The sequence below is a fragment of the Colobus angolensis genome, unplaced genomic scaffold (genome assembly GCF_000951035.1).
Source record: "Colobus angolensis palliatus isolate OR3802 unplaced genomic scaffold, Cang.pa_1.0 Scaffold272, whole genome shotgun sequence".
Classification (NCBI taxonomy): domain Eukaryota; kingdom Metazoa; phylum Chordata; class Mammalia; order Primates; family Cercopithecidae; genus Colobus; species Colobus angolensis.
Genome location: NW_012115955.1, coordinates 3,028,212 through 3,055,742, shown reverse-complemented (window position 1 = coordinate 3,055,742; position 27,531 = coordinate 3,028,212). Strand labels below are relative to the sequence as shown.

The 27,531-nt window shown below is 42.5% G+C and overlaps 1 protein-coding gene across 1 annotated transcript in view; it reads right to left on the bottom strand.

The window, feature by feature from the left end:
• Positions 1–27,531, bottom strand: part of SHC3 (SHC (Src homology 2 domain containing) transforming protein 3) — a 168,661-nt gene that overhangs the window by 139,814 nt on the left and 1,316 nt on the right. The window contains exon 2 of the mRNA XM_011948031.1: positions 20,610–20,658. Within this exon, the coding sequence (XP_011803421.1) occupies positions 20,610–20,658 (49 nt within the window). The remainder of the gene's footprint in view (positions 1–20,609; positions 20,659–27,531) is intronic.

The window sequence follows — 27,531 nt, the reverse complement described above, 5'->3', positions numbered from 1 at the left end:
TTATTTCACTTATTAGCACCAATTTGTATTGGTTTGCAATTTGTAATGAACTTGAACATTGTCTGATTGTGTTTCTGTAAAATCAGTCTGGAATTTCGATATTTCACGATTAAATAGGCCTTTCCCCTCAGCTATATGAATTCAGGTGGATGTTTGAGAACTTGTACATTGTAGTTCAAGAACAATGAGGGTTAAAAAACTGGAATCTGATCTTAGCAAAGAAAGAAAGGAGTAAAAAGTGCATTCTATTTATAACCTCCTGTGAGTCTGTAATTGTTTCAAAAGACATTGTTGAAAAAACTGCACAGATTTTGGGGGAGAAAAGAAGACTACTATAGCACCATTGCTATAAATTTCAACTTTTCTCTCAGTTTACCTGGGTGCCCATTTTGTCCTGTATAGAGCAATACGCTGAAAAGGATACAGGTACATTCAATTGGGGCTCAGGTGTATTTCCTAAAAGATCAATAAGTTGACATTTTCCAAACTGAATCACAGGTTACGTAGGATGAATGTATAGTCTATGAGTTAATTACCTAATCTCTAAGTCTAAATATTACCTGGTAGTACACTTTTAAGCTGAATTTACCACAATTACACCATTCAATGTTGATTAACTGTTTCAATGTGCCAAGCACTCACATAGAAGAAGAAGAAGTCACTGGCTCCAAATTTCACTCTATCTTCTGTTCTTTTAAAAGCCTGAGACCACAGATTTATGAAAGGCATACGTCACTTTCCCTGGTCTGGCAAGGGAAAAAAAAGCCCTATATAAAACTTGCATGTATTTCTGTGTTCTGCTTTTTAGAAAGAAAAGAATAGAATCTGGAGTTGTACAGCCCTCAGTTGAAGGCCCACTTCATGGAATGTTATGTGTGAACATTCCGCAAATTACTTGAGCTTGTGGAGTCTCTGTTTACTCGCCTGAAGCATGGAGTATGGTGAGAATTACATGAGAAGGCATGGATTTTGGATAAGCGGCATTGCTCTGTGCAGAATCAAAGCAAGTTAGACATGCTGCATTTTGGATAATGACTAGTCTCCACCGCACACTGGTGTGGTAAGGATTTTCAATTCGCTTTTCCTAAAACTTGCACCAATTTACACATCCACTCATAGTGAACTAGGGCTCCTTCTCCTTCTGCCAGCCCTGCAGGATGTGACTACAAGGTGACTTCTTTTCATTTTGTTACTTCTCTGAATATTATAATTTTTACAATGAACTTCATTGTAAAATAAAGCATTATAAAATGCTTCAGAAATTAGATTTTATTTAAATTTTAATGTCCCATCCTTTTCATTTAATCTAGGGAAATAATAAAAAATGCAAGAAGAAGAGGCATGATTGATCTCTCTGTACCCCACTTCCTAAGACCTTTTCACACTAGGATCCCGTCACCTAAAGTCTTTTCCCTCCCTTCTTCTTCTAGATAACTGCTACCTACCTTTAGACCCGAGAACACTAATGAAGTCAAATCCCCATGTACCTCTGGTTCATATTATTTAACATGGCTGTACTTTTTACAAGTATTTTATATTGAGGTATAATTCACATGCCATAAATATTCACCTTTTAAGAGTGTACAATTCAGTGATTTTGAGTATACAGTAGCTCCCCCTTATTTGTAGTTTCACTTTCTGTGGTTTCAGTTCCCCACAATCAACTGTGGTCCAGAAATATTACATGGAAAATTACAGAAATAAACAATAAGTCTTCCACTGCACACTGTTCTGATCAGCGTGATGAAGCCCCACCCGCAGCGTGAATCATCCCTTTGTCCAGCATCTCCAGGCTGCCTATACTACCCATCCCTTAGTCACTTAGTAACAATTCCAGTTATCAGGCTGACTGTCGTGGTACTGCAGTGCTGGTGTTCGAGGAACCCTTATTTTACTGATTAATGGCCCTAAAGTGCAAGAGTAGGGATGCCGACTTGTCGTCATAATTGTTCCAATGTATGATTAGTTATTGATGTTAATCTCTTACTGTGACTAATTTATAAATTAAACTTTCTCAAAGGTATGTATGTATAGGAAAAATCATAGCACATATGGGGTTCAGTATCATCCATGATTACAGACATCCACTGGGGGTCTTAGAACATTGCCACCAGGGATAAGAGGAGACTACTGGATTCACAATGCTGTACAACTATCACCATTTAATTCTATAGCCTTTTTTCATAATCCCAAAAAGAAACCCCATACCCATTAACAACCACTCCCTATCCTCTCCCACACCCAGTTCCTGGTAATCACTAATGTGCTTTCTGTCTCTATAAGTTTACCAGATCTGTACAGTCCATGTAAATGGAATAGTACAATATGTGCCCTTTTGTGTCTGGCTCCTTTGCTTGGCATAATGTTTTCAAGATTCACCATGTTGTAGCATGGTCAGTACTTCACTCCTTTTTATGGCTGAATACTATTCCGTTGTATGTATATATCACCTTCTGTTCATCTATTCAGCAACTGATGGGCATCTGGGTTGTTTCTATTTAAGGGCTATTGTAAATAAAGCTGCTATGAACATTTGTGTACAAGTTTTTATGTAAATATATATTTTCAGTTCTCTTGGATATATACCTGTGAATGGAATTGCGGGGTCTTATGGTAATTCTGTATTTAACTTGAGGAGCTGCCAAAATGTTTTCCAAAGCAGCTGCACTATTTTACGTTCCCACCAGCTGTGTATTTTAAGCTGGGTTTTAATTTCTCAATTCCACCAATACTTGTTATTGTCCATTTTTTAATTATAGCTATTTTTTTTATTATACCCTGAAGGGTATAAAGTGGCATTTCATTATGGTTTTGATTCACATTTCCTTAATGAGTAAAGATGTTGAGCAACTTTTCATGTGATTATTGGCCATCTGCATGTCTTTTTTTTTTTTTTGACACATGGTCTTATTCTGTTTCCCAGGCTGGAGTGCAGTGCTGTGGTCACTGCTCACTGCAGCCTTGACCTCTTGGGATCAAGCGATCCTTCCACCTCAGCCTCCTGAGTATCTGGGACTACAGGCATGTGACACCGTGCCTGGCTATTTTTTAAAATGTTTTGTAGACATGAGGTCTCACTATGTTGCCCAGGCTAGTGTATGTCTTTTCTGAAGAAATGTCTATTCAAATCCTCATATGGTCTGAATGTTAGTGTCGCCCCAAAATTCATACATTGAGACCTGCTGCTGAATGTGAGAATATAAAGAGGTTGGGCCTTTTGGTAACTGATAAAATCATGAGGGCTCTGTCCTCATTAATGGGATTAATGGCCTCATAAAAGAGGTTGAAGGGAGCACTTGCCCCTTCTGCCATGTGTGAATGCCACGAGAAGGAGCCACTCATGAAGCAGAAAGCCCTCATCAGACATTGAGTCTGCTGGTGTTTTGATCTTGGACTTCAGGCCTCTGTTGTTTGTAAATTACCCTGTGTAAGGTATTTTTGTTATAGCAGCAGGAACAGACTAAGACAAATTTGGGGCTGTTTTAAATTCTGTTATTTTTCTTTTTATTCTTGAGTTGTAAGTATTATTTACATATTCTAGGATAGAATATTATGTAGCTATTAAAAATCATGTCTGCCAATAATATTTAACTATTTGGGGAATGATTGAGCCTGATCTCAAGTTTGCATAAATAAAAATAAGGGCTAAAATAATTCATGGAAATTTTAAGATGTCATCATGGAGGATTATGATTATAGGTGATTTTAATTTTCTTCTCTACGTTTTTCTCTATGTCTTACTTTTTCTGCAATTAGCATGTATTGCCCTAATAAAAGAAAAGCTAAATATTATTAACTAAAAATATTCAGATTCAGTAAGGTTGTGCCCAGATTTCTGAATTTGCAGTAATGTTTGATGATTCTCTTTATAGGATTATATTGTTAGCAGAGCAAACCCCTTTGAGTAGCTTCAGATTATATCGGGGAACTGGCCATATGTTACAGATTGCTCTCTGGAAAATTAGAATTAAAGATATGGGATGTAAACTAACACTGCAATCAAGCTCCTAAGTCTTAACTCTGACTTAGTGAATTGTCACTTAATAAAAACGGGAGAATCCATAGCCCTAGGAATTGGGCATCTCTTTAAGCCAAATCCTACGGGTTGTTCCTCCTCTCCCCAGTGGTGGTGAGCTGGCCTGGGCATAGATCAATTACCATGCACTGTAAAAAACAAGAGGTCAAATGAAATCAATTGACAGGACCATTTGAAATTTAAGCAAAATTCTGCTCCAGAATATTTACGTTTTTAAAATCCTTCAGAATTGCTCAAGTTAGTTGTGGCTTGGCCGTCTTAGTGGGTCCACCATAGACATCCTCAACATCTATGTCCAACTGTCTTAGCAAGTCCACCACACATGTTCTAGACGCCTGTGTGCAATCGCACCTTCTCACAATTCTTTAAAGTCAACCACTGCCCACTCTCCAGCTTACATAACATGGCACATCCGTCTGATATTGGCATTGGAATAATGTGAAGTTCCAAAATGACTTGATTTAGTAATGTTAAAATTAGGATGATTTATTACCAGCATTTATATGTATTTGAGCAAAGGGAAACTCTACTTTTCAAAAATTAATTTGTCTAATGTACTTTATAAAGGATTTTGCACCATCAAAGTTATATATTTATGAACCCCCTTCTAAATAATACCTTAAATTGATTTAAAAGATACAATCCATACTTAGAAAAAATGGGCTATACTTAATAGTGCTAATTTGACCAAATATTATTAGTATTGTTTAATTTAAAAGATAATTGCCATAAACTAATCAGTGGTGACAGAAGTCAGAAGAGTGGATACCCCGGGAGGTATCAAATACAAAAGAAATACAAAAGAACTCAGGGGGTGGGACTGGAAATTTGCTTTAGATCTTAGTCTGCTGGTGTTTGCATGGGTGTGATGTGTGTATAAATATGTGTTCATTGAGCTGATTATTTAAGGTTTTGTGGTTTACTATGTATGTCATGCTCGATATAAAAAATTTAAAAATCGTTTATTTTAAGGGATCCCTTGAAATTATTTTCTTTCTAACGCTCACCTTTTTCTGATAAATAATGTATGTTCATTGCAGAAAATTTTGGAAAATACAAACTAGCATCAAAAAAAATCATTCATAATCAATCCCCCCAGAATGACTTGGTATTAAGAGAATGTTGTCTGAAGCCCTACTTATAAGGCAGCGGCCGCTGGGAGCTTTTTATGAACATCGCCTACTTCAACACTAACACCACAAACATCACCTACCCCAACATCCACGCTGCTCTCACTCAAAATGTTTCATCCACGCTGCTCTCACTTAAAGCATTTCAAAACTCCTCCCTGGTTATCACCTTGTCCTTTGCCCTCTGTGATTGGCTTGCTGTTACTGCTGTGGCCCCAAAAGTCATTTCCCAAAGCTGTAAAGCTGAGAACCCTCATTCAGGCCAGGGAGGGCCCTCAGTCATCCAGCTTTCACCCCAGCAAGTCTCAACCTCCTATCCACCTCGGGGGTGGCAAGAACGGTGCTGCGACATCACCTTCAGCAGAACAAATTTCATATGAGCTAAGAGGCTGAGCTGACACCCAACTGGAGTCACTATCATGTGATATCACACTACTCTCTCTTGAATAAAGGAAATATGACTAAAGGCGAGGTTGGCCCTGACTCATGGGACTTTGGTGAAGTGAGCTCTGGGTTTAACAATAGGACCGGGGATGGCTCAGACTACAGACCCTCAGTGAGCCTCTGCCACCTGCCAGGCACTCTGCAGAGCCTTTCACAGACATTGCTTTCATTCCTCCTGATGACCTCATAAAGACAGTGCTGCCATTACACCCATTTTACAGATAGAGAACTTGAGGCGCAGGTGCACCTCCATATGACAGGCATCATCCAAGGGAAGTGGAAGGCTTTAAAGCAAGCTGGTCCAACCCTTGGCCCATGGGCTACATGCGGCCCAGGACAGCTTTGAATAGTGGTTACCCCTGGGAGGTTACCAACTGGTTGGAAGCTGTTCTGTTTCTTAAAACATTATGAGATTTTTTTGTGTGTGCTATTTTTTTTTAGCTCATCAGCTTTCATCAGTGTTAATGTATTTCATGTGTGGCCCAAGACAATTCTTCTTCCAATGTGGCCCAGGGAAGCCAAAAGATTGGACACTCTGATTTAGAGTTAAGTAAAGTTGTCCATGTGTCCAGAGTCCCAGTACCCGCTGCTAAGGGTGAAGTCAACTCCGAGCCGGAATGCATGTCAGCGCAGCCTGGCACACAGGTCCTGTGAGGAGGGGATGCCCCATGGTGTTTTGGGCATGGAAAGAGGGTTGGGTGTGAAAAGTGGTGCCCCCCTACTTTTGGTTTTCCAACCTCCTTTTCCAGGCTTTTCTCAGCTTCCATACGTTACGTCAGGCAAAAAATTAGCTATTCCCCTAATGATGTATCTGTTTCCTCAGCTACTAAGACAACTCTCATTTAAATATCTCCCCTCACAGAGAAAATTATATTAATATAAATGCCATATAGGTGTTCATCAAAAGACCTAGGATGCCTTTGTAAATGTGAGCTGGTGGCGTGTGTCATCGGTCTCATGTACGACAAGGAAGCTGAGTCAGAGAGAGGAAGTATGACTGGGGTGTGGTTAAAAGTAAACCACTGTGCTTGATTTCATCTGAAAATCACAGCAATGCAATAGACTACATCTGCTATCCAAAGTCAAAGGAAAAGAGCAAAGGCATATTCCAAAAATACATATTGGTATTATGGCTAATGCCACGTTCTAGCTGGTGGGTGAGGCAGATAAAACTAAGCAGCCATCTTCATTCCAGTGTACTTCCACTTCTATTCTCATTTTCACTCTGCCGCTAAGCTGGCTGCTTAGCCTTAGAAAATTCGTTATCTCCCCTTGAGCACTGCTTTTCTTCACCACACCCTGCAAAAAAGACTGCTGGTCAGGATGACCCTGTGTGGCCTCCTGACCCCCTCTCTGTGCAGCTGAAGCCAGTGCCACCAGCCAGGTTCTCAGTGCTGTTTCTGGTTCGACGCAGCCAGCCTTCTCTCAGCCTTGGGCCCCAGTCTCAATACAAACCTCCATTTCACTGGGTCGGACCATTTCTGAATGCTTGGCTTGCGTTCTACCCAATGCCACAGGCCCTTAATTCCTGGAGCCGGCTTCTCTCTCTTTGCTCTTAGGGAACAACCATTCAACCATGTCCAGTCTGGTGTGAATGACCAAGAAGAAGTCCAGTTGTCTCTGAAGCCTGGGCAAGAATGATAGTCTTGGGGGTCTCCTCAGTTCCCTAGTCCATTGCTTCTCCATCCTTACAGGATATGCGAGTGTCACCCAGGCCTCACAGGACTGCTTCCAGCTCCATTCCTAATGGAATGTCAGTGAGGTCTTTCTATCACCAGGCACTATGCTGGACTTGTTCTTGAGTGCCATTGAGCCCAAAAGGCCACCCTAAGTAGCCCATTGGAGAAGAAATACCAGCTGCTGACTCTGGCGTCAGCTCAGCCCCTGAACATGTAGTTGGCAAATCATCATCTACCTGCTTCTCCACCTGGTCACATTCACAAAGACTTTCCCTGCCTTGGGTTTTTCCCTCCTAAATCCCTACTGATTGTCAACCCAGCTCTGGTTAATTGACTTGGCACCTGAGGGTTCATCTGTTAAAAATGTCTCTAGCACAAGAAATTCATGCCACCCCATCTACCTCTTTGCAGAAGAAAATTGTTCCTATTAAGCTTTTACATTCCATGTTTTCTCATCAATGGATCTGATTCTTACTGTCATCCAGGGTATTTTTATGGTTTCTTCCAGCCTAAAACCCATGAATCTACACCCATAGCAAAAATATTTGTTTCCAAGGCCTCCTGGCATTTGTGCCCTTATAGAGTACCCTCTCCCACTGAATGTGGCTGACCCATGTGACCAATAAAATACTGTGAAGGTGACAGTGTGTACTTCCCAATGCTAGGTCATAAAAGATATTACTGCCTTGATTGCTGCACACTCTGGGGGAAGCCATTCACCATGTTATATCAACACTCAAGCATTCCTGTGGGAAGAATATGTAGTGGGCCATGTAGAAAGGAATGGAGCCCTTCTGCATATAGCCAGATACCATCTGCTAGTCCTGGGAGTTCACCATCCTGAAGTGGATCCTCCAGCCCCAGTCAAGCCTTTGGACGATTACAGTCCCAGCTGACATCTAATAACTTCATGGAAGACCCTGGACTGAAACTGAACTGAAACATCATAGATATGATTAAGCTAAGGATCCTTAAAACAGAGCAGGAATGCCTCTTAGGAGCCTGTGGTCCTCCCCCCGCCCCCGCCGACATAATTTTTTTTAATCTTAAGTGCATTCAAAAAATTCCAGACACCTAACTAGTCCTAAAAAAGTAAATAAAAATTTAACAAACCACAACAATAACAACAACAAAAACGTAATAGCCAAACAAACTAAAGTCACAAGATGTTTGGTTCCCTGTAAAAACCAAAGACAGCATCTTAAAATATGTCCCTGAGTTGTTTTCCAGAAACCTAGACTCCCACCAAATGGAGCCAGTGGCACACAGATCTCAGATAAGGAGAAGCTGAGGACTCAACTCTGATTGCTATTCTTTGTTCTAAATTTCTTCCTAAGGGGCCTGGAGAAGATCACGCCCATGAACCAGAGCTCACCTTCTTTTCTGCTGATCATACATTCTTAGACAAAGCTTTGCCTCCTTAATCAATCACCAATCAGAAAATTTTGGAATCCACCTATGACCTGTGGCCCTCTGCTTGCAGATGTCCTGTCTTTTTAAGTCAAACCAATGTATAGCCTCCCTGTGTTGATTTATGACCTTGCCTATAACTTTTGCCTCCCTGCCTCCATAAACCCTTACCTTTAAGCCATCTGGGAGGTTGGGTCTCAAGCATAAGCTACCCAATTCTCCTTACTTGGCACCCCACAAGTAAGGGTTAGACTTAAATACCCTCCCACTAACACCCTCCTTTCTCCCACTACAAAACTCGATAAATATTTGGCCCTACTGCACCAGGTGAGTGGACCCCAGTTCAGTTCAGTAACATCCTGAGATAGAGAGATCATTCTGGATTATTGGGTGACCCATACATGTAACTACAGGGTCATTATAAGAGATAAGCAAAGGAAAATCCAATCACAGATGAGAAAAAGACAACATGAGAGTGGAAGCAGAGATTAATGTGGCCACAAGCCAAGGAATTCTCACAGCTAGAAGCCTTAGAAGCTGCTAGAGACAAGATGCAGACTCTCCCCTGGAGCTTCCAGAACAAATGAGCCCTGCAGATACACTGATTGTGGTCCTGTAAATCCTAGGGCAGACTTCTGACCTCCAGAACTATAAGATAAATTTCTGTTGTTTTAAGTCACTAAATTTTTGGTCATTTGTTAGATTGGCAACAAGAAACTAATATATTGCCAAAATGTTTTTTTAATTTTTGTCAATCTTCCTAAGTTTAACAATTTTTTTTATTCAAGATCTCTTTCTGTTACCCAGGATAGAGTGCAGTGGTGCAATCATAGCTCACTACAATCCCCAACTCCTAAGTTCAAGCGCTCCTCCTGCTTTAGCCTCCTGAGTAGCTGGGATTACAGGCATCCTGCCACCAGGCCAGGCTAATCAAGAAAAAAATTTTTGCAGAAATAGGATCTGGCTATGTTGCCCAGCCTGGCCTCAAATTCCCAGCCTCAAGTGATCCTCCCACCTTGGCCTACCAAAGTGCATGGGGTATGTATAGGTGTGAGCCACCATGCCCAGGCTGGTGTATAAATTTTATTAATTTTTTTTCAAAAAATCTGATTGTGGTTTCATTGATTTTTTTCAATTGATTTCCTATATTTAATTTTATTGATTTCTGCTTTTATCTTTGTTATTGCCTTCCTTCTGCTTGCTTTCATCCTTTTTTTAGTTTCTTGAGGTAGACAGTTGGATTATCGATTGAAGAACTTTCCTAAGGTAAGCATTTGGTGCTATAAATTTTCCTCTTTGCACTGGTGCCATGTCTCATGTATTTTGACATGTTGTAGCTTCATTTTCATTCAATTCTATGTATTTTTTGTATTTCCTTTGAAGCTTCTCCTTTGTCTCATTAATTATGTGCAGCCATGTTGTTTAATTTCAAAGTCTGGAGATTTTCTTACTGTTTTTCTATTACCAATTATTAATTTAGTTCCATTTTAAATTGAATTTCATTGTGATCAGAGAACATGCTCTGTATGACTTTAATTCTTTTAAATTTGGTTAGATTTGTTTTATGACCTAAGACATGGTATATCTTGGTGAAGGTTTCACGGACACTTGAAAAGAATGTTTATTGTGCTGTGATTTTGTGGAAGGCTCTATATATGTCTATTAGATCCTGTTGGTTTGTTATTTTGTTCAGCTTTTGTCCATCCTTGTTGATTGTCTAGTAGTTCCATCGACTGCTAGTAGTATCAATTACTAGATTATTCTGTCTAGTGGGCTGCTGAAGTCTCCAACTGTAATTGTGGATATATACATATCTTTCGTGTGATTGCTTCTGTTACAAGGACGGGTTCATACACACGCTTTGTTTCACCAGGCTCTTCTCACTCAACAATTCCTTGTAAAAATCTTTTCAAATCAACCGTAATATGACCCTAGTTCACTTTTAGAAATGCCTACATAGTACTGTTCCATAGTGTAAATGTACCAGAATTTACCCTACCACTCTATAGTGCGACCTTTGCTTTGTTGGGTGGGAAACATAATCCCCAGTGAAAATTCCACTGGCTTTCTCAGTTACAAGCCTGAATTTTGATGACAGAGGCTAATAGTTGAAAACTCATAGTAGTTAAGTGGACCATAGCATATAGTAGGGACTAGAAGGGTGCAGGGTAGACATGAGTCTGTATTGAGCCTTTTGAGAAAAGAATTGTGACTTTGAAAACCATCAGTAATTCTGCTTGTAGGTCACAATAAGCCATAAAGAAAGCTCTACCACCTTTTGTTTAAGAAAGAGCAGTGGTATCTTAGACAAAGATTAAATTATCTCTTAGTCATGTAGGCATATGAACTAAAGACCCAAATTATTCTTAGGACAGGAAAAAACTCTACAGATAGAATATAGGCCAAATCTGGCCAACACAGTAATTCAACTTTATTCCTTACTATGAGCAGGGTCTCTTAAATTTAATTTACAAACCAGAATGTAAACAATAAGATAATCTAGATATAGTGGGATCACAACTGTTGAGGAAGTAAGACATGTTTGGCTTGGAGAAGAGAAGGCTAAGGAAAAACAGCTCTTTAGCTACTTCAAGGACTGTCATCTGGTAAGGAAGGAGCTCCATTCTGCCGGGTTTGAGAGGGCAAATGTCACCCAGATGGAGGGGGGTTGTATTAGTCAGCATTCTCTAGAGGGACAGAACTAATGGAATAGATACATATATATAAAGGGGAGTTTATTAAGTATTAACTCGCACAATCACAAGGTCCCACAATAGGCCGCCTGCAAACTGAGGAGAAAGAAGAGCAAGTCCAAGTCCCAAAACTGAAGAACCTGGAGCCGGATGTTCGTGGGCAGGAGGCATCCAGCACGGGAGAAAGATGTAGGCTTGGAGGCTAGGCCAGTCTAGCCTTTTCACGTTTTTCTGCCTGCTTTATATTCTAGCCATGCTAGCAGCTGATTAGATGCTGCCCACCCAGATTAAGGTCTGCCTTTCCCAGCCCACTGACACAAATGTTCATCTCCTTGGGCAGCACCCTCAAGGACACACCCAGGATCAATACTTTGCATCCTTCAATCCAATCAAGTTGACACTCAGTATTAACCATCACAGAGGTCATGCAGTGCAAGGCACAATGGCCAGCAACACAGTGATCACTTGGTTCAATAGGGAAATCCCGGCCATGGGAGGACTTCACACAGAGCCTGCTTCCTGAGGATTTTAACCTTGATTGAGTGCATTCCAACTCTAAGGTGCTACAGCCCATGTTACAGACAAATGACAGCTGATATGTAGTGTCAGGTGTCCCTGACTACAGCCATTCTTCAGTGGCACATCTTCCCCATCCCCTTGGCAAACACTGCGCACCCTCCCACCTCCAAGGAGCTTCTCACTCTGATTCTTCTGCTGTGAACATGCTCCACTCCTCCACCTACCCAGATCTGGATAGTCCTTCCAGATCCAGAATAAATCCCACCTCCTCAGTGAGGCCTTTTCTGATAACCCCAGCCCACCACTGATCTCTTACCACATAATTAACACCTTTTTAGAACATAGATTTTTTTTTTCCCCATTCAACTGAATTAAAAGTTCCTTTTAGGCAATCACCCTGCACCTCTTCAACAACCTACAATACCTTCCACAGAACAAGACGTGTAATTGAGCTTTCAAAGATACTTGTTGATCCATTCATTTCCCCCTTTCTTTTTCATAAATCCATGTAATTTTAATTAGAGGTGGGGGCAAGTGAAAGTGTTAAGGAGTTTAGCTTTCTGTTAGGAAATGTGCTGCTAAAATTTGGCTATACAATGTTTTAACTTAATAATGATCTCTCATGGCTGTCATTAAAATTGAGTCTCTTAGTGAAACCTTTCTGTAATTAGCTGTCAAGAGAAAGGACAGGAAAACACAGAATTCAAGGGTCTGCTAACAGTGCTTTCCAACTACCAAACAACCTTTAAAGATTTTGGGTGGGCTGTGGTATACATAGTTCATGGAAGGAACAATTACCAAGGAATTTGCTAATTGAACAGAATTCAAAATGTGCCTCCATGGAATTATGTTCTTAATCCCCAGCAGTATATAAATAGGCCCCAGGTCACCTTCTGGACCAGTCGCTGTTGATCAGGCACATCCTCCAGTGCCCTGCAGCTGGCTCCCATTCCTCTGTCGTCAGTCGCATGTTAAGTATTCATCACAGGCTCCTTCTCCAGGGAAGCCTTGGGAGAGGCTGGCTGATAGAGTTTGGATCTGGTCCCCATCCAAATCTCACGTTGAAATATAATCCCCAGTGTTGGAGGTGGGTGCTGGTGGGACCCAACAGGATCATGGGAGCGGGTTTCTCATGAATGGTTTAGCACCACCCCCTTCGTTCATCCCCACCGTGCTGTTCTCGCGATAGTGAGTGAATTCTCGTGAGATCTGGTCATTTAAAAGTGTAGGGCTCTACTTCTCTCTCTTTCACTCCCACTTCTGCCATGTGCCTGCTCCCTGCTTTACCTTCTGCTGTGAAGTCTCCCCAGAAGCTGAGCAGATGTCAACATCATGCTTCCTGTACAGCCTACAGAGCCAGTTAAACCTCTTTTGTTTATAAATTACCCAGTCTTGAGTATTTCTTCACAGCAATGCGAGAACAGGTTAATACACTGGCTGAACACCTGTCCCACAATCCATGGCCTTACATCATGTCGTTGTCAGCTCAGGCTGCCATAACAAATATACCACAGACTAGGTGGCTTAAACTACAAACATTTATTTTTCATTCTGGAGTCTGGATATCCTAGATCAAGGTATTGACAGATTCAGTGTCTGGTGAGGGCTTGCTCACTGGTTGCAGAAGACTGTCTTCTTGCTGCATCCTTAACATGGTAGAAAGAGGGCAAGCAAGCTCTCTGGGACCTCTTTTATAAGGGCACTAATCCCATTCATGAGAGCTCCACCCCTATGACCTAATCACCTCCCAAAGGCCTCACCTCCTAACACCATCGAATTAGGGGTTAGGATTTCAACAGATGAATTCCGGGAGGACACAGACACTCAGTTCATAACACATCACATATAAAACTCATGGTCTGATGCCACACACATGTAAGCCCATCTAGATTATGGTTTCCCTGAGAGTGGGAACTATTCATCCAATTCATTTTGGATTATCCGGGGCTCCGGCATTGGGCATCTGGTAGAGTCTTACTTCATATGGATTGACTTGAAGGCTACAGAGCTCTGGAGACCCTGAGCAGAGGGCACCAGCTGCCCGAATAGGAGAGGCAGTAGAGAACAGTTTGTTTATGTGAGCTTAGTCTTGAAGGCCAAAGAGGATTATTTTAGGCCAAGATGAGAAGGGGCCCAGAGGGGAAGAGTTTTAGCTAAGCCCAGAAGTGCAACTGGTTTGGGAGAAAACAAGTTTCTCCTTATGGTTGGAGTATCGGGGTAGGGGTGCAGGAGATGAAGCTCCAGAAGTAAAATGAAGCCAAACTGAAAGTTTTTACACTCAGAATAAGGAATTTGGATTGAATTCTGTAAGCAAGGCAAGCAAGGAGCAGAGAGCTTTTAATTAGGCAGATGAGATGACAGACATGTATTTTAGAAAGATAAATAATTCACCACAATTACAGAAAAAGGTGAAAAATGCATATTTACCTTACTAGATGCTGAAAAAAACCTGATTTAATTCAGCAACTATTTCAGATTTCTAAAAAACTAGGATCATAGGAAAATTTTCTTAACTTGTTAAAATGTGTGTAATCATAAATGTTCTTGATATTTGAACAGAAGAGTTCACTTTGTAGCCAGGAGCAAGAAAGTAGCCTTCACCAATAGAACTGATGACTGTACTCAAAACTCCAGCCAAGGCAATAAGAGAAGGAAAGGAATAAACTTATTATACACACAGTGAAAAATATCTGTCCAAGTGGAAAGATGAATATAGAAGAATATTCACTATTTTATAATTTGTGAGAAATTAGAAACTGTCTACCTGTCTAACAATAGGGAACTGTTGGAATAAATTTTAGTTCACCCATAATTTGAGTGCCAAGTGAATGCCCAAAAAAGAGACAGAATTATAAGTACTAATATTGAAAGATTTCCAAAGCATATAAAGTTAGAAGAACAAGTCACAGATCAATATATGTAGAATGTTTTGTATTGTGTAAACGAAAAGAAGAAAAGATGAAAGAAAGAAAAGAAAAAGACGTGTGTGTGTGTGTGTGTGTGTGTGTGTGTTTTCACACACCCTGGAAATATAAGTAGCAGATCATTGTTGGGGATTATCTCTGAGAAGAATAAAATTAGTAAGTGTCAGGAAGAGAGCTGAGAGGAAACTTCACTTTTCACCCCAAACAGTTGTGTATTGTTTGAAACATTTCAGAGAGGCAGTATCATTTTTTTCTCTTATTTAACAAGAAAAGTCTTTCCCAAAGCAATTTTCTGGAAAGATCAGTAGTTTATTGCAATCATCAAGGCAAAAAAAAGAAAAATGGTGAGGGCATGAATCAGAATAAAAGGAAGGGAAAGGAAGAAAAACGTGAAACCCTTTAGAGGTGGAAATGAGAGGTTGGTGAATGAACAGATGTAAGAGGCTTAGATAAAGGACGTGTTCAGCAATGACTTGGGGGTCTCAGATTTGGGGAAAGGATGAACCGTGTGACACATAAACAAGAAACAGATGCCAGAGGGAAAAATCGTGAATTTATTTTGAGACACGCTACACTTAAGAGGCCTCCAAAATGGTAGATGGGCAGGTTGCACCACCAGTTAGACACACAGACCTGGGTAGATGTTTCAGTAGCCTTGAGCCCATGATGCTTGTCTCTGCTTCCATCATCACTCTTAATTGTCTTCTAATTGCCTCTACTTTAATTCTTACTTTTCCAATCATTTCTCCACACAGAAGACAGAGTAACCTTTTGGAAAGTTGCCAGTGGCTTCCCACCACACTTGCCAAAGTTCAGTGAGCTGTAGGTCTGACCCCACACCTTGTCTGGTTCCACACACTCCAGCCAAGCAGGCGCACTCTGCTTCTGTCACCTCCTCTAGATGCGCCCACGCAATCAGGCACTGACACCTATACACACCTGTCCCACCTGCCTGCCAGATAATCCCACCCGTTATTTCGGCTCCATTTCAGTATCATCTCCTGGGAGAAGCCATCCTTGATTTCCACGTCACCACGACTAGCGTGGCTCCTGGTATTTTCTCTCATCTGTCTCCCCCACTGGCACTGAAGGAGCAGGAAGCAAACAATTCACCACTCTATCCCCAATCCTAGCACAGGCCTAGCACAGAATAGGGGTTCAATAGATACCCGTTGAATGAAACAATTGATTTTAAAATTGATGAAGGAATACACTAGTCAATGGGTGAATGGGGAGGGCAAGATTGGAAAAAATCCAGAAACAAAAATGGAAAGATAAGAGGAGAACCAAAGGACAAAACACTTCAAGGCCAAGACTGGGAGTCCTCCAGGGAGAGGACAACAGCATCGGGGTCTGCGGGGAGGGAGGTCAGGCGGCAAAAGAATCGAAAAGGGGTTTAGATTTCACACGAGGGGGCACTGATGGACCTTTTCCAGATCACTATCCACGGACCGGGAGAAGCCGGTCACTGCATATTGATGTGAATAAGAAGAGAGGCAGTGAAGTGGGAAGGAAAGGACGCACAAGGGAAGAGAGAGGGCTTCGAGTGGAGGCAGGATGGGAGGAAGGCTGACTTAGCGGGGAACAGACCTAAGGAGTGTGTCCCTCTCCCTGTATATGTAATTATAAGACAAACAAAGATAGTAAGTACTAAAAACAGAGAACCTCCTAATGACTGTATTACACATTGCTGCTGTCTGCACCTTAAGACTGAATTCACTGTACCGTGTGGTGTAGACTCTACCAGCTGAGCTACTGCATTCCTCTTCCCGCCTCCCAGTGGCAGCAGGGCAGTGGTTCTTCACAGCACAAAAACTGGCAAAACTTCAAATCATGACTTTTTTGTCCCAAGAGCCAGATGTTAACCATTGCCCTGGGGGTCCAGCAGGAGGGAGGAGGGAAGGAGGGCAATGAGGGGGACAGGGGTTGTGGTCAACACCCAGACATCAGAATTCTCCCCTCTGGCTGTTAAGTTGTGAGTCTTATTTTCTCCTCTCACCTGAGTTAATAAGTCATTCTGCAAATGAGGTTCTTATCTATTACAGGAGTTGCTACTTCCAGTGAAAAATTCACAGCTCAGTTCTCTAGATAGTGCAGCCATCACCTCCTTACAAATAACAATCCTTTAAAAAGCAGTTTCTCTATCCCAGAGAGCAGAGGAGAGACCCTGGAGAACTCAGCCCTAGGAAGGGGTGAGGCGGGCTGACTAAGCAAGGGGTACCATGATCCCATCAGTCATATGGACGTGGAAAGTCAGAGGACGAAAGGAGGCTTCTCAGCATGTGGGAAGCAGGAGGGACTCAGGGGCACCTGCCAGGCCCTGGGCCCTGCCAGCTCACCCGCTTGACCAGTGACCTTCTGTTCTCAGCCCAGCTTCCCAAAAGAGGCGCCACCCTGCCTAGTTCCCTTTTCTGAGAGTACTTATTTGCTCTTTGTTCTCTAATTTGGTCAAACCCAAATAGAAACATGCACCAATATACTTTTTAGAACTTCCATGATAGCAAATCTTAAATTGAGAAAATCATATCTGTAAATTATTATTATTGTTATTATTGTTTGCAGATTAGGGGGAAAAACCCCATGCTTTTCCATTTTACTGGTGAAACACCTTGACACAGAAGCATGTTTCCCCTCCTGGGTGCCTCTGCCTCCTGTGACTCAAAAGCATCAATATAAGGTGGCTACATGTCCTGCTGCTGGGCTTGCCCCCACCTCGAGGGACCATATCAGGTGTGATGCCAGGGGCAGGCAGCCACCCGTGTCCCCACACCCTGAACCAGCTTGTGAACCACAGCCATGGGCCCCTGCCACTTAGCCCCATAAAGACCTACTCACAGCTCCCCTTGTGGACAGAGTCACAGTTTATCTGTCTTATAGGTCAGACCCCTACTCTAGCATCCATCTATAGTAAACCCTGAACAAACATTTGAGGAATTTAAAAATGTTTCTCTATTTGGGTCGGGCACGGTGGCTCAGGCCTGTAATCCCAGCACGTTGGGAGGCTGAGGCAGGCGGATCACCTGAGGTCGGGAGTTCGAGACCAGCAGACCAACATGGAGAAACTCTGTCTCTATTAAAAATACAAAATTAGCTGAGTGTGGTGGCACGTGCCTGTAATCCCAGCTACTTAGGAGGGTAAGGCAGGAGAACTGCTTGAACCCAGCAGGCAGAGGTTGCTGTGAGCCAGGATCGCACCACTGTACTCCAGCCTGGGCAACAAGAGCACAACTCCGTTTCAAAAAAAAAATAATAAAAAAAAAAGTTTCTCTATTTGATACCCAAAAGAACAGTAATAAAATCTGAGACTCTTTCAGACAAGTTTATCTGATCATTCCTTATCCCATATTTCCATATTGTTAGGAAACAGAAATCCCTACAAGTGGTTCAGGTCAGTTAGTGGCTACTGTAGAAAATACTTCTAGAGTTCACGTGTATTTCGGAGGGTGAATTGTATATGTCCGCTTGACTGAGCCATGAGATGCCCAGATATTTGGTTAAACATTATTCTGGTGTGTCTGTGAGAGTTTTTTCCTTTTTGATAACATTAACATTTGAATCAGTAGTAGACTGAACAAACAGATGGCCCTCCCCAATTTGTGTGGCTCTTCTCCAATCCGTTGAGGGTCTGAATAAAACAAAAAACCTGACCCCTCCCCTGGATAACAGAGAATTTCTCTTGTTGGCCTTCAAGCTGGGACACTATTTTGTCCCACCTTCAGATCAAACTGAAACATTGGCTCTTCCTGGGTCTCAAGAGGCCAGCATCAGAACTGGAACTGACACTATCAGCTTTCCTAGGTCTGGGTCACCCTGCAGACCTTGGGACTTGCCTGCCTCCAAAATTATGCAAGCCAATTCCTTATAATAAATCCCTTTTATTATAAGAAACTCTTGGTTCTGTTTTTTCTGAAGAACCCTGACTAATACTATTAAAAACAACTTGGGAGAACACCCATTTCCAGAAGGCTCCTCGGATACTGGAAGAGGCCCTGCCGGGCACTCAGTAGAGGAGGTTGGGAGGTGCGCCTCCCACTTCCCCACCTGAAGGCTAGGAGACTTGCCCCTCCTCACAGCTCACAGTGCTTCCTGGGGACCACAGAGTCAAATCTAGGATGTCTGAGCACACTTGGGACCCTGAACCACTTGGCCATATTTGATATCACTGTTAAGCCTGAGGCTGCAACTTATTCGTCAAGAACATGGTGTGTTCTTCAAGCACTGAGGTGGAGGCGCCATCCAGACCTGCACAATTCTAGGGCCCCACTAACACACTTGTAAGTTCATTCCTGAAGGACAGTCACCACGGACCAACTTGAAGCCCTCATTCCCACTGCGTGACGAGTGCCTTCATGTCTAGAAGGAATTTGGACATCCAGGCCACTGCTTGACCCACATCAGGGCAAAGACAGGCCCACACAAGTCCACAGAGGAGCAGCAGGCAAAACCTGGAAGTCTGGAAACTGCTCCTAAACAGTGCAGGGTGGGGGGGTGCAGATGGCACTGAGCCGATGGCTGTTGAAGTTGGGTGGTGGGTGACGTGTCCCTGGGGCCTCATTTCACCATTCTCTCTGTTTTGTTGTGTTTATATGTTTCGTATGTTGATGTATGTTTTAAAATCCTCATAATAAATGTTTGAATTTTATAAAAGGGTGTTTCACAAGGCATGTTACAAGGTTAGCAGGTGACCTTGCAAGACAGGCAGGGCTGCAAGCAGAGGAGGTAGAGATCAGTGTGAGGTGGGTTAGGCTCCCTCACCCCTCATGTCATGTCAGGGATGGGCAGAATGAATAGGCTCAAGGCTGTCTTTCTCCTGCTGCCAGTTTTTAGGGGCCTCTCCTGCTGAGTGGGTTGTGGAGGTCTTTTTGTTGAGAAGACCTGGGGCAGCCAAACCCAGACTCAAGGAAGGAGAGGCAGCAAGGAGGGAAGCGCTAAATCCTGACTGGTGAGGGGGCTCTTTGGTATTCGACATGGTACAGCCCAAGGGCACATCCAGGAACTAAACCATGTGCCTGGCAGGGGCCAACCTGTATTTTTGCCAGCCTGAAGCACAGCTCATGCAGTCAAAATCAGCAGGGAGGGCCCACCATGGCCAGAAGAGAAACCTGCACTACTCACTTTAATCCTAGAAAGACGCCTGTGCAGGCCTGGCACAGTGGCTCATGCCTGTAATTCTAGCACCTTGGGAGGCTGAGGCAGGCAGATCACTTGAGGCCAGGAGTTCAAGACCAGTCTGGGCAACACAGGGAAGCCCCATCTCTACAAAAAGTAAAACAATTAGCCAAGCATGGTGGTGTGTGCCTTTCTCTCAGCTATTGGGAAGATAGCTTGAGCCTGGGAGGTCGAGGCTACAGTGAGCCATAATCATGCCACTGGATTCCAGTCTGGGTGACAGAGTGAGACTCCATCTCCAAAATAAAAAAAATGCATATGCTAGGGAATAATGGAATACAGTTGGCCCTCCAAATTCATGAAAATATTGTTTTAAATACATGATAAAAATAACAATACAAAAATAAAAAATAACACAAATCAAACAATGCAGTATAACAAATATTTGTGTAGCATTTGCATTATAATAAGTATTAGTAATCTAGAGATATTACAATTATAGTATATGGTATATGGAAGATGTGCATAAGTTATTTGCAAATACTGCATCAGTTTGTATCAGGGACTTGAACATGCTCAGATTTTGGTATCCATGGGGTTCCTGGAACCAATCCCCCTTAGATCTCAAGGGATGATTGTACACAAATCCCTCATAATTCACTTACATTTTGTCCATCTTCCGGAGGGGCAATAAGTCCTTGTGAAGGGCTGCGTCTTCCAGGCAAAGAACACTCAAAACAACTACATTTTCATTGTTTTATCTTAAGAAATAAAAGCCTTCTGTGACTCCCGCTTTGGTAAAAACTGTAAGAGGCCCAGAGTATACAGTACCTCTACTAAATACCACCTTGGGGGTAAATTCCTTGTCAACAGAGCTAGAACCATATTTTGGTATTTTTTTAAACAGAAAGTTTCTATTTGGGCAGGTGGCAGTGGAAATTTTTAATGTTTGCAAAGCAAAAAGCACTATTGTCAGTAGATTGCCAAGCAATTATATTTAATGGAATTTGATAAAATGAAGTTTGTCAGAATGACCTCAGAGTAGAGAGCATTTCTGATGTGAGGCTGGGTGAAGGCCAAGTTCCAGAGTTTGAAGGGTTCATACAAGTTTAAATTCTTGAAATTTGGAATGGACACTTTGCTTCTTTTTCTGCCTATTCAATAGACAAAAATGAGGAAAGCCTTTTTTGAGGGGTTCTCCACTTTGGGAAAACCATGCATTTCAGATCACATCTGAGGATGGCTTCAAGTCTGAAGTAAGCAGCACTATAACAATGAGCTCTTTGAACATTTTTCTTCTTGGTTTTGAAGAGCTTCAGATATCCAGACAGCTGCTGGGGCATCAGGCACCTGCAAGCACCAATGGACCGGGTAAGGCACCTGTTCGAGCTGTCTCCTCAACTTTCCTTTTCTGCAGCTTCTTCCAGCATCCAGGCTTCAATGCAGATCCTCACAGGCACCTGGGCTCATGGCTAGAAACCCAAATCTTCACTAGATGGCAGTGGTATTTGCCAGACCAGCTGTGGTGCAGAGCAAGGCGTGTCTGAACCCAGAATGCATAGATCATAGAATCCATGGATCTAACTAAACTGCTGCCACCTGCCTTAAAAAGAGGCCCCAGCCAGAGGTGCCATCCAGTGTTGAGAAGATGCCCACCAGCCAAGAAGAGCAGTGGTGGTCCCCTCTTCCAGACATGTCAGATGTACAGGAGGGCTGAGGTATATCTGGCACCTTCTCACCAACTCTTCTCACAAAGATGAAGAAGACTAGCATGGCCTGTAACCATGGAAACATGGCCTTTGGCCCCTGGTATCTCACTGGGGGTCAAGTGGTCCAAACAGGGATGCCTAATCCCTGTCACCCCAGTGTAACTGGTTCCACTCTGCTTATTTATAACCATGACTGCTCTGCAACTCTGAAGTGGCCCTTCAGGGAAAATTCACCAATTCTAGCACTGGGAGACATGGACTAATGACTCCCAGTGGACCCTCACATTGTCACACTGTTGTTGTTTTGGTGGGGAGGGGAGAGGCGAAATCACAATGGGGTCAAAATGTTTTGTTTTGTTTTTTAACTCACAGAACATGAGTAATTATGAATTTGTAAGACCAAAACCAACTTGTAAGGCATATTGTGCAGCTGCACATCCCCACACCTCTGTGACACCCACACACAGACACAGAAACACACACACACGATGGTCAACATCCATCCACTCAGTAGGCTGTTCCTATGCTCACTGCCTCCCACCTTAAAGATATTATTTATCCACCACATATTGTAGAACTCTTATGATAAACTGCAAAATTGCCCTTTACCCAGGAAACACACATAACTGGTCACTTCTTTCCATTGCATCTGCAACCATTTTATTTATGAATTAAATAATTCACTACCTCTATTACCCTTGGGTATTTTCATTGAACATGCTGGCTCCTCCTTGCTGCTTTCCTCTGAGCCCCACCATGGACTTGGGTCCTTGCACTGCAGGATCTGGCCCTGGCCCCCGTGATCCAGCAGGTGTCCACCAGGTGAGCACACTCCTGATACTGCAGTGTGCTTCCCTGGGCCCATCTCTTCCAATTACATTAGATGCTGGAGCAAAAAACGATACCGATTCTGATGCCACCATTTCTGCCTTGGCCAGGCCCCCAACCCGTAGAGACCAACCCCAGCACAACCCTGCCTTCAACTTGCTGCAGCCGGGGACAGCCAGGTCCAGAGAGGTGAGCTGACTGCTCTAGTCCCACAGTAAGGTGGTGGTGGGGCTGCAGCCCAGGTGTCCTGCCTTTCACCAGTCCAGGACCTTCACCAGCCCAGGTGTCTGCTCTAATCTCCCCTACCCTAAGCCAGGCACTTCAGGCCAGCAGCACCAGCACATCCTGCAGGGCCAGCCTGTTGGCTGGAAAGCCAGTCTTCCAAGTGGGTTCACGTGTTTGCTGCCCAGGCTTTCTGTTCCCAGGACTCTGCTTTAGTGACAGTAATCATATATTCCTCAAAACTATGACATATACTCAAAGGTAAGACACCATGCGGAGGCAGAGGAGCAGCCATCTGTTCCTTATAGGATGGAAGTTTTGTCGTAGCTTATCTTTTTCTTAAACATGAATATAAAAGAAATGACTGAGACAATTGGATGTTTCTAGAAATACGACATTTCCCATTTTCTAACAAGAAAGAAAACAGCCCCCATCCAAAGTCATCACAAGTCATCTACCTGTGGCCTGTGGGGTTGTGTGTGTTGTGTGTGTGTGTGGTGTCTGTATGGTCATGTGTGGGCGTGTGGTGTGTCTGTGCATATGTGTGTGTATGTGTGAGGTGTATGTGTGGTTTGTGTGTATGTGTGGAATGTGTATGTGCCTTTAACACATCTGTGCTTGTGTCACATAAAAAGAGATAACTCACTATCCAGATCAAATTAATAACTTTATCTATTAATGTCAAAAGAAATTCTTAAGCTATTTTTCAAACCATTTAGATATGAACATGTAAGCCATCCACATTATAAGATTTTTAAACAATTTTGAGAAAAAAAATCAACTTTAAAGTTCAACTCCACATCAAAAAACAACTTTTCAGTCTGGAAGTAAAATAAAATTCTACAATATTACAGTAGAATTGATACAGTTGTTTTAATATAGTTAAAATAACTTTTGTATGATCTTTGCTCACAGTTACCGAAAGAATACAGCTCTGAGAAAATGAAAATTTAAGATATTTTTATACACTTTGTCAAGTGAAAAAAAATTAAGAATAAATTTTTGAGTAAATGTAACTTATGAAGACCACCTATAAAAGGCAGTAGAGCATTTACAAATAAAGCAAATGATTTATACCACCCCAATCATTTGATGCACAAATGGGAGAAATAAAATAATTTTTAAAGAGTCCTTGTAAAAACAGAACTTTGTTCCAAAAGGGAAGCATATTAGGAAGTGTCCAGCATATCAGGAAATAATGCAGTACTTTCCTGATCATTAAATCTCCTATAAATAGCTTGCCATTTTCACTGTCAGTAAATGTACAACACTCCACAAGCTGAAACCTATATAACTTCGCTGGAGCCTTCACAGGTGTTTATGAATGACATAATCTGCTGGCTCACTGAATGCTGACGCTGTTGGAATAGCTCTGAGCAGCGGGCACCTAAAACCATTGCTTTTACATTGGGCCTCCTGATTCTTGCCCTTGGCACTTGGGTCAGTTCTAAATATGGTCACTTCTTATCCTTTTGAAGTCTGTGCTGTGATGTGCTCTAAGAAGGAGCCCGTCTTTTGGGGACCACGCTGGGGCCAAAGGCAAACCCGGTGCAGCCCACACAGCATTGCCTCCTGCTCCAGCCTCGCCCCCTCCAGCAGGCAGTTTCAGAGCTGAATGTCAAGGCTGTGCTTGTCTTCAGATGGCCCAGCGGCTCTTTAAAAACTGAACCCCTGCCTCCTGTCCCCTGCACTGTTCATATTCCTTCCTACAGTTTCCCCACCGTGGATCTCAGGACGGAGAAGGTGGAGGACCAGGATATTGCCTTTTGAACCTGCTAAAGACCAGCAGCCTCCTTGAGTGATGGGAGTCCTACCCAGCTTTGACTTTAGGATAAGATAATTTAAAGGAGAGCAGCACCGTAATCAATACTCATTTGTATTTCTTTTAGGTCAAAATATCAAACACTTTTAAAATGGAAATTTAATGAAACTATTCATTGTTCTTTGTTGTTGGAGTTTTCTTTTCTGTCAAGAGCATAGTTTCTTGTTCTTTCTTTTACATCACCAAAAGAAAAAAGGAAATGTCAAGTACACTTAGGGGAGTAAAAAGGTGCTGCCAATGAGGTGCAGCTGAAAATAATATAAACCTCCAGGCAGAGTAAGCTGCAGCCTTCCTGTGTGCATAGCCCCTTTCTGTTATTTAGCAGCAAACTCAATGATGGACCAATTAGACATGCTTAGAGCTTTGAATTCTCCTGTTGCTCAGGAACTTCTTCCATGTTTAAATTTTAAGTCCTTCATTAATTCACATTCTAAGCTGTTGCTCAAATAGTTTAATGTTTCCTAGATGATCAAAATTCACCAGACTTCTGTACTTTACAGTCCCTGTTCTCAGATTAAGTCGAAATATTTTTGAATTATAATTCATGTGTGCAATATCCTAATATCACCTGGTATTTCTTTGAGAGAGGAAAATCTGTAATACAGTATATAAATTTTCCAGGAAACTAGAAAACATTTGGGGGCTTTATTTTTAACTTAGAAAAAAATTACATCAAAGAGAATAATGCATCCTTTCCCAAACCCTAAACTCTTAGTTTTTACGATTGGTATCTAGTCATATGATAAAGATGGCCCATTTCTATCTACCAGAAATCTTTTAAAGGATACCAGTAGAACTATTCAAAAATTCTAAATAATGCCAAATTAAGATTGTTCTCGGTTAATAATTTTTCAATAAAATAAGTTCACAGTTTTAAACTCAACATAGGCAATGCAGGAATTTGCACATGTGCGCCAACAGAGGGCCATGTGACAATTTGAATCAAACACGCACACACACTTTAGCATCTGGTTTTCTTTCTGCGTGATTTCAAACTTCTCCAGGAAAGCAGAGGACAATGCCTGCGTTTATGTTCACATCACATCACTATTCACAGCTGCTAATGAACAAGGAACCAAACCACGGATGGTACAGAGCCCTAATTAGTCATGCCATGCACCCCTCAACCCGTCACTGCAACCCCTTAAATTTGAGGCAACACAAAGTAACCCCAAGACACAGACAAGCTCTGTGCAGATCCAGCCCTTTAACTATGAATACTGCTGCTGATGCTGCCAGTAAGTTACAAACCTTACAGCAACAGATTGTCGACGCAGAACCATCTTATTTTAGTACATTCATCATTATTTTGCCACATTTGACCTTTCAAACTGGATGCTGGCCTTCCTTCTTTAAAAAACAAAAGCAAAGTTCTAAGCAAAGTGATTCAAACAAAAATTTAAAGCCCTAAGTTTGAGAATTCTCCCTCAATTTGAAAACTACTGTTAAATATGACAGGCAGAAAAAGCTTTTCCAAGGTCTATTTGTCTGTTTGAAATGTAGGCTTTTTAAAACAGCAATTATAGTAACAACCCAGAAGTAAACACAACCTCAAAGCTGTCAGGGATTTTTGGTTTGGTTTGTTTGTTTTTTTTCTTTTTGTTTTCGACCCCGGTTATATAATTTAAATAAGCAAAACAAGAAGAATATTCTGTTTCTCTTAAAATAAACTAACCCAAATATGCATATATTATGCTCATCTATATCCCTTTGGTAAAATATAATAAAACATACTTAGAAGCTAAAATGAAGGTTAAATTCAAAAGCAGACTGAAAAGGTGAAGAGGCCCTCTTTTAACAACACTGGCCACATTCATCTTCAAGTACTTTTTATATAGTTAAAGGTAATCCACAAAGTTAAGTACCTCTGTTAATATTTTAGTTCTGACCAGATACTGCATTTTACCTGAGGATGCGTTCTGCTAAATTTTTACACTGGAATCTGCAGCCAATATTTACGAACAGACATCCTGGGGGTTTCTCAGTGTTACTGAGGACACTGTGGGGATAGAGTTTGTGTCTCATTTCTTTCTCAATACAAAGCCATGCCTTGGAGTGGCAGGATTGAAACACTGCCACTTCCATCCTCAACCCCTTGTGTAGGGGGTGTCTGCTCAGCTGTGGAGGCTGGTAAAGCTCTGAGCTGCCCAACGGGCAGAAGGAAATAACCGCGTGGCAGATTACTTGAACTGTGCTGAGGCTTTTTCCTTAAATATCGTAACACGCTTGCATAAGGGTGGAATTTTATTGACTACATCGTGCTTTTATCATCTTTGTGTTGGAGGAAAAAACTCCTTTCCAGCCTGTGGCTCCAAGCGCAGCGCCCTAGTTCCCTTTTAGCACATTTAAATGGAAGACTACAGTCACCAGAAAAATAGTCCCAGAATTCTCATTCCGCTGCTGTAAACGAGAACCTTTCCTTAGGGAATGAAAGACAAACCCCAAGAAAACCTGGCCTGGGTGAGAAAGTAAAGCCCGTCGAAGAGAAAGCAACACAACATTTGGCCTGCTCTGCAAGGAGCTGGGAATTCTTGCTGCTGGGTCAACAAGATGCCTACCCTCCCTCCAGGGAAGACACAGCAGGAATAGGGCCGCCACTCAGTGCATCTCTCCTCCCGGGGGCTGCCCTGGTCTCCCCAGCGCGTTTCCTAGATACTAGGCTGGCCGGACCCCCACTGTCCAGGGCTGGGCTCCCATGACACTGACCAGACATCTGGTAAGCCAGGTGGCAAAGGCGTGACAAAAAAGTGGAGCCCATGGAAAACCAGGACGGAGCGGTCATCCGAGTGGTAAACCTTCTCCCAATGGATGCGGGAAAACCGCATTTGTAGTTCCCTCCTTACCGCTGTCAAGCGAGCTGATTGCTAAGGAGTGCGCATTTCCTTGCCTCTAACGTGACAGTCGCGGGTGCGCCCCGCACCCCGGACTTCAGGGAATGAAGGAGTCTGTCCCGAACTGGCCCCCACCCTGGCCCCAGATTCCCAACCCTCAGGGCGGCCGGCGCCC